This window comes from Copadichromis virginalis, linkage group LG6 (assembly GCF_057382275.1).
Source record: "Copadichromis virginalis isolate Kocher_CV1m ecotype Utaka linkage group LG6, C_Virginalis_male_GT1.1, whole genome shotgun sequence".
NCBI lineage: Eukaryota > Metazoa > Chordata > Actinopteri > Cichliformes > Cichlidae > Copadichromis > Copadichromis virginalis.
This window is the reverse complement of record NC_140623.1, coordinates 28,161,073-28,175,130: the sequence shown is the minus strand read 5'-3', so window position 1 is coordinate 28,175,130 and position 14,058 is coordinate 28,161,073. Positions and strand designations below refer to the sequence as shown.

At 40.7% G+C, this 14,058-nt stretch overlaps 1 protein-coding gene across 1 annotated transcript in view; it reads left to right on the top strand.

The window, feature by feature from the left end:
- The first annotated feature begins 4,299 nt into the window (after nt 1-4,299).
- The window catches only part of septin9b (septin 9b), a 70,587-nt gene continuing 60,828 nt past the window's right edge, over nt 4,300-14,058 (top strand). Inside the window, exon 1 of the mRNA XM_085459666.1 lies at nt 4,300-4,479. Within this exon, the coding sequence (XP_085315792.1) occupies nt 4,452-4,479 (28 nt within the window). The 5' untranslated portion in view covers nt 4,300-4,451. The remainder of the gene's footprint in view (nt 4,480-14,058) is intronic.

Here is a 14,058-nt window from a genome sequence, read left to right as displayed (position 1 = left end):
GAAAACCATAAGAAGTCCCGTTTGCAGTTTGCCACAAACATGTGGGGGACACAGCAAACATGTGGAAGAAGGTGCTCTGGTCAGATGAGGCCAAAATGGAACTTTTTGCCCAAAATGCTATATGTGGCGGAAAACTAACACTGCACATCACTCTGAACACACCATCCCTACTGTCAAATATGGTGGTGGTAGCATCATGCTCTGGGGGTGCTTCTCTTCAGCAGGGACAGGGAAGCTGGTCAGAGTTGATGGGAAGATGGATGGAGCCAAATACAGGGCAATCTTGGAAGAAAACCTCTTGGAGTCTGCAAAAGACTTGAGACTGGGGCGGAGGTTCACCTTCCAGCAGGACAACAACCCTAAACATAAAGCCAGGGCAACAATGGAACGGTTTAAAACAAAACATATCCATGTGTTAGAATGACCCAGTCAAATTCCAGATCTAAATCCAATCGAGAATCTGTGGCAAGATCTGAAAACTGCTGTTCACAAACGCTGTCCATCTAATCTGACTGAGCTGGAGCTGTTTTGCAAAGAAGAATGGGCAAAGATTTCAGTCTCTAGATGTGCAAAGCTGGTAGAGACATACCCTAAAAGACTGGCAGCTGTAACTGCAGCAAAAAGTGGTTCTACAAAGTATTGACTCAGGGGGCTGAATAATTACGCACCCCACTTTTCAGTTATTTATTTGTAAAAAAATGTTTGGAATCATGTATGATTGTCGTTCCACTTCTCACGTGTACACCACCTTGTATTGGTCTTTCATGTGGAATTCCAATAAAATGGATTCATGTTTGTGGCTGTAATGTGACAAAATGTGGAAAAGTTCAAGGGGGCCGAATACTTTTGCAAGCCACTGTACCTATGTTTCACCAAGAAAAGGCTAAGGAAAGACATAGCCAAAGTTAGCTTCACTGACTCCTCCAGAGAAAATAGATATAGATGTTTCTTACCTGGCTTATTAACAGCTGAGGTGAAACGTGGACTGACAGCCTACCCAGAGTGCCACCGTTTTTGAGGAGACTCAAGAGTAAAAGCATAAAATATTGCAAAATATTTAATTGACACATACTTTGTTTAATTTATTCTGAGTATTGATATTATTCAGAGTTAAAATATAGTTTGTGCTATTTGTTTTATTGATTTTGCAGACATTTTTACAGACCATTTTGGGGTACAGTCTATATTTACTCCCATCTAGCTTTGAAACTTTTACACGCAGTGACTTTAAACCCTATAGAAAATACTATGCTACAGTATCTTTTACCTACACTGCTACAGCATCAAGGTTATCAAACTATTTGTAACTGATTATGAGGCAAATACTTCTGAAGGCTAATGTGTAATAAAGCATCATTCTGATTATTTCATCTGTACAGTAACAAAGGAATGTAAATTCTATCTAATCTATTTCTTTCACATCTTTTCTAAAAGTGTTATTTAATTCAAATATTTCATATGTCACTCTTTTATCTCTGTTTGTTGTCTTTGTTGCCACACAAAAATTAAATTTGTGATGCTCTTTCTAGTGTCCTTGAGCCTTCCTGTCCAACTTCAACGTGTATTCTTCTAACATGGGAGTTTCCCCAGTTGACATAGTTCACCTCAGCCTGTCAGACTATAAAAACTGTTCATGTGCTCATGCTGTCTTTCATTTCCAGCATCTGATATATACAGTGGGGCAAAAAAGTGTTTAGTCAGCCACCGATTGTGCAAGTTCCCCCACCTAAAATGATGACAGAGGTCAGTAATTTGCACCAGAGGTACACTTCAACTGTGAGTGACAGAATGTGAAATAAAATCCATGAATCCACATGGTAGGATTTGTAAAGAATTTATTCGTAAATCAGGGTGGAAAATAAGTATTTGGTCAATAACAAAAATACAACTCAATACTTTGTAACATAACCTTTGTTGGCAATAACAGAGGTCAAACGTTTACTATAGGTCTTTACCAGGTTTGCACACACAGTAGCTGGTATTTTGGCCCATTCCTCCATGCAGATCTTCTCGAGAGCAGTGATGTTTTGGGGCTGTCGCCGAGCAACACGGACTTTCAACTCCCGCCACAGATTTTCTATGGGGTTGAGGTCTGGAGACTGGCTAGGCCACTCCAGGACTTTCAAATGCTTCTTACGGAGCCACTCCTTTGTTGCCCGGGCGGTGTGTTTTGGATCATTGTCATGTTGGAAGACCCAGCCTCGTTTCATCTTCAAAGTTCTCACTGATGGAAGGAGGTTTTGGCTCAAAATCTCACGATACATGGCCCCATTCATTCTGTCTTTAACACGGATCAGTCATCCTGTCCCCTTGGCAGAAAAACAGCCCCATAGCATGATGTTTCCACCCCCATGCTTCACAGTAGGTATGGTGTTCTTGGGATGCAACTCAGTATTCTTCTTCCTCCAAACACGACGAGTTGAGTTTATACCAAAAAGTTCTACTTTGGTTTCATCTGACCACATGACATTCTCCCAATCCTCTGCTGTATCATCCATGTGCTCTCTGGCAAACTTCAGACGGGCCTGGACATGCACTGGCTTCAGCAGCGGAGCACGTCTGGCACTGCGGGATTTGATTCCCTGCCGTTGTAGTGTGTTACTGATGGTGACCTTTGTTACTTTGGTCCCAGCTCTCTGCAGGTCATTCACCAGGTCCCCCCGTGTGGTTCTGGGATCTTTGCTCACCGTTCTCATGATCATTTTGACCCCACGGGATGAGATCTTGCGTGGAGCCCCAGATCGAGGGAGATTATCAGTGGTCTTGTATGTCTTCCATTTTCTGATGATTGCTCCCACAGTTGATTTTTTCACACCAAGCTGCTTGCCTATTGTAGATTCACTCTTCCCAGTCTGGTGCAGGTCTACAATACTTTTCCTGGTGTCCTTCGAAAGCTCTTTGGTCTTGGCCATGGCGGAGTTTGGAGTCTGACTGTTTGAGGCTGTGGACAGGTGTCTTTTATACAGATGATGAGTTCAAACAGGTGCCATTCATACAGGTAACGAGTGGGGGACAGAAAAGCTTCTTACAGAAGACGTTACAGGTCTGTGAGAGCCAGAGATTTTCCTTGTTTGAGGTGACCAAATACTTATTTTCCACCCTAATTTACGAATAAATTCTTTACAAATCCTACCATGTGAATTCATGGATTTTTTTTTCACATTCTGTCTCTCACAGTTGAAGTGTACCTCTGGTGCAAATTACTGACCTCTGTCATCATTTTAAGTGGGGGAACTTGCACAATCGGTGGCTGACTAAATACTTTTTTGCCCCACTGTACTTTTCTAGTTCTAGTTTTGATTAGCTGACAGCCTAAACACTTTTTACAGCATGCAACACTCACACGCACACTCTCTCTCACACATTCCTGAGCTCCACACCGATTTATAGTTTTGTGTTAACCTACCTTTGAATAAAGTACATTTGTTTTAGGGAAATCTCTTGCCAGATTCTTACAAGATTCATGGTAGAACATTATACTGCAGGATTGTATATTAATAAAATGCTTTTATTACTTAAAATTGTATTCAGAATATTATTCAGGCCGCATTGCTTTTACTTGTAATAGACGCTTAATTATTTTTAGGCTTATTGGGTTTGACTATGTGGTTCAACCAAAACTCCCAATGTGGTCCTAACACCAGCTGTGACACATCCAACCACAAGAGAGCAGCATTTCACAGCACTTCAACATACTTCTCATATTCATGGCTGATGTTAATGTATATCGTGTCTTCCTGAGTGATCGTTTAAACATGACTGCATTTAGACTGGTTTAACTCTACATAAAAAGGAGAAAATGTGAGTTTTGGTAGGTCAGAAAAATATGTGTTCATTTTCTTCTTTCTAATGGGAAGTATGTGGGAAATATTTCCTTAGCATCACATAAGCCTGTAACGGATACAGCCTACTAGCTTCCTTGGTGCTAAACTTCCACCCTGACAATAACCACTGAAGCAAAGCCGGTTGCTTATTTGTTTTTTGCCAAAGAAAATGGCTTCAGGATGAACTCCCTTATATCTCTGATGCGTTTGTCACATAGATTTCATATCAGTGTGACTAAGTAAACAAATTTCCCTTGGGGTAAGCTGCCCAACACTGGATAGATCCTGTTATCTCCTCTTTGGATACGTGCGTAAAAGCGCGTCAGTGGACCTCTCCACCCGCCCCCTCGTGCGCTCACGTTTCTTTTAACATGGTCTTGCGGTCTCGAGATTCTCAACATCCCACTAAAGTGCACATCATTGAGGCATATCTGCATCAGCACTGCCTGCAGTCACACAGTGTCGTCACGCACTCAGCTTTCTGCACAAGAACAAGTGCGGGGAAACTGAGGCAACAAAGTCAACTCCAGTTTCTTTGGTCGACGTGGTGAGAAGGACGACCGACAGTTGCAGCTTCTCTGCTTTTACTGACGAATACCTGAAGTGCACCAGCAGGAAACGCAGAGCATGAAGAAAGCTCAAAATTCGGGTACAGGTGAGTCACGAAAAAGCATCCTTTGAAATATCACGTGCACTAAACTCTTCAAAAAGTAATTACAAGAGTGATTTTTGTGTGTAATTAATGGCACAGACTGGGAAAAAAAGATTTATTATATACTTTTAAAGTTTTGCATATTGTAATACTGCAGTCAAGTACTTAAACGTACATTTCTGATATATCTTAGATAATTGTAGCTTTTTTTGTAGGTCTTACATCTTAAATTCTATAAATCCAGGTTATCTTTTTTATAGTTCTTCAACTACTTAAACTCTGACTTGGGATTTACCACATCTGTTGTTCTGGTCCAATCTGTTTTGTGGCTGAGGTAGCAGCACTCACGGGAGCACCTCAGGGTCTCCTGGCCTTTACAGTCTGATGTGCATCATCTGTCCTTCCCAGTCTGACCTTCTGAATGGATGGAATGGACCCTTCAGGCTGAGCTGCCTTCCTGGACTCGCTGCTGTCTGTGTGTCTGCGTTAACAATCATTTCTGACGTTTGCTTGCGCATGATGTCAGACTAAATGGTTTTGTGTAGCCTATATGTGGGACCTTGCCTTGTAAGTGCATGGCACAACATAGTGTGTGCGTGTTATACAACATGTCTCTGGCCTTGCTCAAGCCCCATCTGTGTGTTCACTCTCCTTTAACATTGGGAACTCAGGATGGGCTCTGGGGGGGAAAATAACATGCTCTAGATTAAACACGAAAATATGTGGCACAAGCTGATGCTGTTGGGGCTTGTGTTGAAAACAGGAGACAAGGTCCACACTGTAAGTGCTTGGACACTTAACGCTTCAGGCTCTGAAAATAAGAAAACTGAAATAAAACAATAGCCAGAACTTTATTTCTGTCTATGTGTTTACATTGATAAGGAAAGAAATGCATTGAGGAGTCTTCCAACTTCACAGGGCTCAATAATAAATTAGTGCTTGACTGTTTAGGGAATAAAGTTGTGGGAAAAGTGCATATGGATCTATTCATGGCTACACCTGCACTGACACAGTATTACTATACAATCACATTCAGTGATTACTGTGACTGTGTTATATTTAACAGCTTGTGGTTCCACTAGCTTAGTATATGGTGAGACTACTGAAGAGGCGGGCAGAAATAAACAGTGTCCAGTGTTTTTTCAAACACTTACCAGAGAAAGCAGCCTAGGAGGATTATCACTGCTGAGTGAATAACGCAAACATTTTCTCTCAAAGGTCTCTGTACACTTTGATCATTAGAGTGTCTAGTCTGCTCTCCCTCCAGAAAAAGAAAACCCATAAGACCTGGCAGCCGCACTCACCCCTTTTTAGCTCAAAGCTTGTAACTCCAGCGTTTTTTTTTCACGCAGCATCATGACCTTAAGGTGTCAGATTTTCTCCCAGGCTAGAGCATTCATGGCTGAACTGAGAGAGAACCCAATTAGTAGTATTGAAAATGCATTTCCCCTAATAAATATGCTTTAACGGGAAGTTTTTTGGTCTTTCTCATTTTGCATATCTTTTTTGCAAAGTTTTAGTTGAAGTGTAACATTACTGGGAGTGCAGATGTGTGAAGTTGTGCGGATGTATTCTGGAGTGTAGCTATGATCTGGTGCATTAGTTCAAACAGCCTAAGATAACAGACCATTGATGTGTAAAATCTTTCATTTTTCGTAATTACTTTAAACATACCTTCAAAGCTAAGGTTAAAAAGTCCCACTGAATATGCCTGAAAAATGCCAATGCTTTCAGAAAGAGCAACTTTTGGGAAGTGTCGGAAGGTTCTCTCATTTTCCTGGTACCTGATGCTGAATTTTATACTCTTAAGTGGGACCGTTGTGTTGTTCCTGGTCAGGTCACATATAAGATTATGTTATGTTGTTCTGATTTATTAAAGTCCGGTAAGACTAACAGTCTGTTGGGCTTGTTGAACTGGAGGTGCACATGTTGTTCTGTAGTTTCATGTAATGTAAACCTCAATGAACAGTGAGATCCAGCGGAGTCAAAGAAGCACTGTTGTCTTTTTTCTCTTGCTCTTCCTATGCATGAGAGATCCCAGTCAGCTGTGATATATATTGTCATGCTTTTTGAAAACAGCCTAAGCTTGAGTGGACTTTTTTTTTAATGGTGGATTTTTGCTGAGGGCTGGTTGTGTGTATTTGCTCGACTTGAATAGAAGATTTCACAGAAAAATGCAATGAAGCAGGAGATGTCGACTTGTGGACGAAATACAGGACACTGGAAAATGTGCAGCTGATAATTAATTTCCCATTGCAAACACATGTTTTTATAGGAATTTTGTTTTGTCTCTCAAAATCTCTACTGCAGTGCTTTGAAGTTGATATATCAAAGGACACTGCAATGGGCACAGCTTTATTTTGAGTACACAGTCCTACCTTTTCTTATATTATAAGGAAATGGCAAATTATTAATGAGTCAACTTCTCTGCAGTGCACCAGCCCGATGATGGCCAGGATTTAGCCTGCTGGATTACATGTAGTGGGGGGCATGGCCCACTCACTACAATATACAGTAGAGTGAGCTGATTTTTGTTAGTACATGCTATACTTCTCATGTGAGTATTTGTATACCAGCAGTCAGACGTTTAGCAAATGTTTATTAAATGTAACTGTCATGTTAAAATGTTATTTTCCTTAAAAATTTTGTACATAATACAATTTAAGACAGAAGTACTGTCATTGATCAGAATACCTTTCTGTAAATATAATTGGCCTCTATTAAGTCAGTACAGACAAACAGTTATTAATATAACGTTTTGTTTTTTATTTGTCAGCAACCTAAAACTATTGATAAAGAATGGGGAACGTCAATCTATCCATGAGAACAGGTTGGATTTTGGACATTAAGACTGGATCTAAAGATTAATGAGCTTTAACAGCACAGTTAACATAAAAATAATAATGCGAAAGCATTTTAAACAGACATTATTAACACATTTACATTTAAATACACATTAACTGCACGGCCTAATCGTTTCTGGCGATGAAGGACCCTGGAATGTACTTCTTACCTTTTTTGTTCACTAGCGATCTCTTTGTGTTAAATATATTATCTCTCCCTGCTGGTAATGCAGCTTCTGCATGTGTGTCCATTTCATGCTTTGGAAAAGCAAAGCGTGAAATCTAAACATGTCACTTGCACATGGTAACAATAGATTTTCAACATCACGGTCTTTACCCACTGTTATGGTGATTGTACCACTAGCTAGCTGCTCGCTCCCTTTAGCTTATAGATATTGCTCAGACGTTAGCACTATTGAGTCTAACTGATTTCTTTAAAAATCCATCACACTTTAAATTCCACATCATGCAGCCTCCCACTAAACCACACCAGTAGGTCCCCTAGAGAAAGAGCAGATGAGGGAAGTCAATGCAGCTCTTTATTTCTTCCTAACAATGGCTCTTTAGTGACAGCTAAGCTAGATTCCCTTCAGTCTGAGTCACATATTGGCCTGGACTGCATTCACTACTTCTCCCTGTGATAATAAGGCCGCCTTTGGAGACTTTGGTATTCATCGGTATGCGTCTGTTTAATTCACTACCTTAGAGTCAGGCTGCCAAGTTTTCCAGTTCATATAATCCTTATCACTTTAAAACCCCTGCTTTAGCGTTTGACTGCTTTTATCAGTCTTCTTTCATGACTGCCATGTACAAAAGCTCAGTTTTATCCCTTAGTGGCACTCTGAGATAGAAGTTACTCAGCCAAGGTTTTACTCACTGAAAGGTCTGGACTTTTTCCTTCAGATATTAGCCTAAAGCGTTCCCACCTACTGCAGAAAATGTCATTTGATTTTGCTCCGTCTCTTGAGGTTTTACATCTCACTTCGTCCCTGTTAATATCTGTAAGTCACATCTGAATAAAGTTGCTGATGAATAACCTGATATACCCTTGCATATACCCTTGTGCTTAAGTGTACACGCATGGACACAGACGCACACATGCAAGTATGACATCATTTGCCACTGTGTCAGAGTTTGGCTATAAATAGAGAAGGCGGACAATGACGTTTCAGCTTAACAAACCCCCCCGTGAATAACATAAGGATGAAAACAGGCCATGTCACTGCTGCTTATCATGATGAGCAGCCAGCCAGTCATGAAAAATGTTGCTGCATGTTCATTAAAGAAACACCTGATGTTACAAGCACATGTCATTAGTTAAAGCATGGGATGATCATAATGAGGGCATCCACTGTCCCGTTACATGGTTATTATTAGTGTCTTACAGGGACATTTTTTTTACAGTGAGAAAATGTTTCCTCTGAGGTATCAGACAAAATTCCAATGATATAAGGTATCCGTGTCAAAATATTAGCCTGACCCCTTTCACAAAGTAAAAAGACAGAAAGGCATGAATGATGAGTTGTGGAGGATGATCAGTGACCACTTACAATCATCCATTTTTGGCCAGTATCTTTATTTACATCAAACTGAGATGCAGTTTCCATGAACATAAAGTTGAAATCATGTCAGCTCACTTATTGAGCTGCAGAATAACAGAATGCAGTTGCAGTTGGCCAACAAGCAGCTGCTCACAGTCCAGTCCGGTGCTTAACGGTGCTTTTATTTATTGTGGTCCTGGTCTTTGGAACAAGCTGCCTACAGACCTGAGATCAATTATAACTGTGGATATATATTTAAAAACAGACTCAAAACCTTTTTATTCACCCAGGCTTACACAATAGGTCCCATTCTTTTGTTTTATTTTGTTGCGTTCACTGCTTTATGGCGTGGTAACCTACACATGTTTTTATGTTTTTAATCTTCTTGAGTTTATTTGATTTGAGGCTTTTCTGTGTGATGTTTGTATTTTCTTCGCTTCTCTGCATGGCTTCCATTGAGTTACTTCAGCTTCCTTCCATTGTCTAAATGCATCCATTGGATTAAACTAATTGGTGTGGCCGATTAATGGTATGCCACAGCTGTGAATGACTGTCTGTCTAATGTTGTATTGCCCTGCAACACACTGACAACCTGTCCAGAGTGTACCCCACTTCTTTCCCTATGACAGCTACAATAGGCTCCAGCTAGCCTTTGACCCTCAATTGGGTAAGCTGAGGAAAACGGATGGACAATAAATTCTACCTTTATTATGTGAAAATGATAACATAATAATTTGCTCAAGATCGTCATTCTCATGAAGATCTTGTATCACTTCTTGCTACTGTAGCTGCCATTACTACAATTATAGGTATTATTTGTGACTGTTGTGATTATGTACTTAAATAAAATGAAATTCCAGCACAGATTGTTAAATGTGTTTAAAAACAGCAACTCCATTACGTCTTTCTCCCACTGCAGACCACTTGTGAATTTTTTTTTGGCCCACTCATATCTGGGTCACAGTAATTTAATAATAACTGAAGTCACTCTTATCCAAAAGTCGCACTGTAACAGTATCTGCCTCTAAAATCCAGCATGACTTGGGGTCTGTTAAAAATCTCACTAATCTTTTTTTTTTTTCTCATCTCTTTAGAAAAGTCAGAAAAATGTTAATGAATTCTCTTTAACCTCGGATCTGTGCAACACACAGCTTATGTAATTGAAACTCTGTCTTCTTGCATTTATTTGGGACGTACTTCTTTGCCAATCTCCACATGAACACCGCAGAGCTCATGTGTCAGGCACTCGCTCTGTGTGCATCTGTGTGCATGTGCCTATGTGTATCTTTGCCTGTGTGTGATGAGTATGTGCGTGTGCTGTCTGGGTCCGAGTTGTGGATTTAGACATCAGGAGCTTGGCATGCTGATTACAGAGGTCTGAAGCCACAGGGAACCACAGGAACTCTCCTCTCTTTCTCCCTCCTTTTTCTTTCCAGCATTATCCCTCCATCAGTTCAGGCTAATTTGTAGAGATGGAGGTGAAAGCAGGAGGCCTGGGGCTTATGTGGCAGGATTCTGTGCCTTATGATAATCAGCCAAATCGCATAGCTTTGCTCCTCTCATCCGTGCTGTCTAAGCTTACCTTAGTCATTTACCTAATGCGCAGTTAACCACTGTGGACTGTAAGTTTATAATGCACAATGAGGTATATTACACACTGTAGCAAATGTAGCATTGCTGACAGACTGTTATTGTTAGAGCCTAACAAATCTCATATGGATTTGGGACGTCAGTATTTCAGGCTGTTTTTATTCTGGCTTCTGTGATAATCAGAACTCAAAATGAGCTTTTTAGAAAACAAGAAGTCCTGCACGGTTAATAACGATGCACAGCGGCTTCGGCTACTGTCTGCAGCATCTACTTAGTGTCCAAATATTTATCAGTTGCTGCAACAGACGCCTTATTTCCTGCAAGGGATCAAGAACTTTTAGGATATCCCATTTTATGCAGACTGCTGCCAGCCCACTATCACATCTAATGATTACCTTATGGTGAATAGGAAATAGCCAGCAGTGTTACCACAACCACGCTGGGATGGACAGACATGCAGACTGCACTACTAGCACTTTTACAGCCTCCGACAGTCCAAATGACCTGAGAATGGGATTTAAATTGTCAGAGAACTGGGAGAGAGGAGCCTGTGTGAGTTATAGCTTAAAGGAATGGGCTTTCCTGTGAACTGGATTTGGCTGGATGGACTGTGTGAGCGTGTTTCACTCTGTGTAAGTGTGTGTCATGGATTGGTTCACTTTCTGGTTCTCACAGAGGATTGCTTGAGTGCATCTCAACAAGGATGTACCAGCTGCTGAGTCAGCATCAGTAATTACTTCAGCTATGTGTTTTGTACTGCTAATATTATGAGCTGTGAAACATCTTCTCGGGCGGAGCCTTAACTGTCTTGAGATATTGGATGGCTTGCTTTGAAATTATTTACAGACCTCGGAGATACTCAAGGGATGAATCCCACTAAATCTTGGAACCCCCTTGAACTTGTATTTAGCGTCACCACAAGTTCTGTTCAGGTTCATAAACACGCTAACATGCTTCAGTAAGCTGGTGATCATGGTAGACATTATACCTGCAGCACTGCTATATTTAATCACAGCCTCACCGTGCCGCTGGTGTGACTGCAAGCTGCTCTTACTTCCAGGCGGTGAGTGGTTTATGCCACGGCTGTTCCACTTTGTTGCCTTCAGTGGCCTCTAATGCATCTACAAACACTTTTCAGGTCAATCTGTTGCCTTTTCCTTCCTATAATCTCACCAATACAGAGGGTTGCGGTTTAAATAACAGGAAATACTTAGCAATACGACATGATTAATAGCGACTTTGCTGACTTACGGCATCGTCATTAGATCGGGAACTGCGCCGTTTCTCTTCTGTTTGTTCTTGTGTTGTTTCTATAGTTTCCATTGCTGTTCATTCTGTGATTGTGTCGTTCGCACAATGAGCAGTGGGAGCTTGTTGAAAAAGCGGAACCATCTTAAACTCCCAATTTAACACACAGAGCTGTGCACACTCACAAGAGTGCAGGCCATGTGGCTAGCCATAGTGGTTCTCATATCAGTAACACATCTGAGATTTATTTGTTTTTATCACTTTAGGTCATATTTGTTGTGTTAAATTAATTTACATCCAAGTCAATTATGACCTGTTTATTCTTCTTGCGTTTTTTTAATATGATGAAAAGCATGCATAAAAACATGTAATGACTCCATCATGATTGGATTATTACCACAAAATAAACTCAAATTTTGTTCTTTACCCACAGGAGCTCTAAACATTGTGACTTGCATGTTTTAAAAAGGTGGTTTACAGTTTCTCGTGGCTGATTTCTTAACATGGAATAAGACTGAGAAATGGAGCCGGTAGGTGTTTGTATTGCAGATTCGGTCGTGGTTTGAGACCTCTAGTTGCTGCTATATTTTTTCTCATGTTTTCAGTCTTTCGCACTAACATTTTGTAAATCTTTCTTTTGAACAACCCCAAATGTCGAAGTGGCTACATGGAAATCTCAAAGGGGGTTTCCCCACAGAGATTTATATGGTTCATATAAATGAAATGTTTACAATACTTAGACAGTCGTTTATTCTTTTTACTGAATCCAGCCTGACTTGATTCACTTAAGCCAACAGATCAGCAGTTCAAAATCTGCATGATGATGAATGGGAAGCAGGCTGGGTTGTTCAGCTTCCATACATAGCTGACATGTATTATTTCAAACATATCTGATGCATTGAATAGAAAAAAAACTTCACCCAGTAGATTGTCTGCAGGGCCGTGCAGCTGGGCCGGGAGTCTACGATCTAAAAACCTAGGATAAGATCTTCTCTCGTTCTTTCTTTTTCTAATTCCCAGATTGCTGTAACGATGAGCTCTCACGGTCTAAAAGTGTCTGAATAGCTCCTGGGCTTTTTGTGATTTAGTGACTTAGAAGGTGGATTGTTATTTTTAGTTCAGTACTGTAGCGTCGGAGTTCTTTTCTGTTTACAAAAATGCATTTCCCGAGGTTTGTGTGAGCACATGGGCCCAGTTCTAAATTTGGCTTGTGTAGATGAGTGATGTGAAGTGTTGTGTCTTCCCTGTACATGCCCCAGGTTGTGTGTGTAGGCTGGAGCAGCAGAAGCAGCAGGGGACGTAAATGAGGAGGACAGTGCCTTTCTCTCTGTGTGTGTGTGTCTCACTGTGTATGTGTGTGGTGCACATGCAGCAGGGGGAAGATGAGTGCTGCGTAGCTCTGTGGTGAGGTCATCAGACTGTGGCTAACAGCACCACATCACTTTTTGTTATTACTGTTTTTTTTAGCTCTCCACCATCTCCTGAGTGCAGATGGGATTCTTGAATACTGAACATTTGGAGAAAAGAGAGGATTTGAGCGAGCTGTGCACGTGTGTGTGTGTGTATGTGTGTGCAGTTAGGCATGTCACTGTCTCTGTTATTACATATGAATATATGTGTTTGCACTGCAGCGTGAATGCGCAGCATAAATTGCAATGTGTTTCTGTATGTCTGCCTGTGTTTTGACAGGTGCTTGTCTGTTTACTTGAAGCCAGATTTATTCTTACGTGTAAATGAGGTGTAACAGCAGAGATTTATTTCTTTAACCTGGAATCCATACTTATAAAGTTTGCTCTGGCTAAAGTGCACTTTCTCTTAAATGTAGCAGAATTCATGGTCACATGAAGATCACAAACATGATGACTGGTTATTGTGGGCTGAGTTTGTTTTCTCCTACATGACTCTAAAGACACCAAACAAGTTCAAGACAGACTCAGTTAGCCAATCAGAAGCCAATCTCCCCTGGAAGGCTCGTCCGTGCGAACATCATCACTCTCACAAGTAAATTAACAATGTAAATAGGATAATTTGGCCTTTTAATAATCATCACATGTAAAGTAAATATGTGACATCTAAAGGTAATAATTCACTTTAGTTTGTAGCACAAGTGTCAGCAGGAACATTCATAATGGCTTTCTTGTTCTGTCCCTGTTAACCATGCCATTGTTACACTGACCAACCGCGCACAATGCCAAGACCCTGAAACTCAAGCAGCCAAATGAAATCCAACCATCATTCATTTCATTTTAAACTGTTCTCCCCCATCTCCCAGTAAAAATATCTTCCCATGAAAGCACAATGTTTGTAGATTTTCTTTTTACAACTCTTGCATTGCAGCGGCTGTATAACTAGCTGAAAAT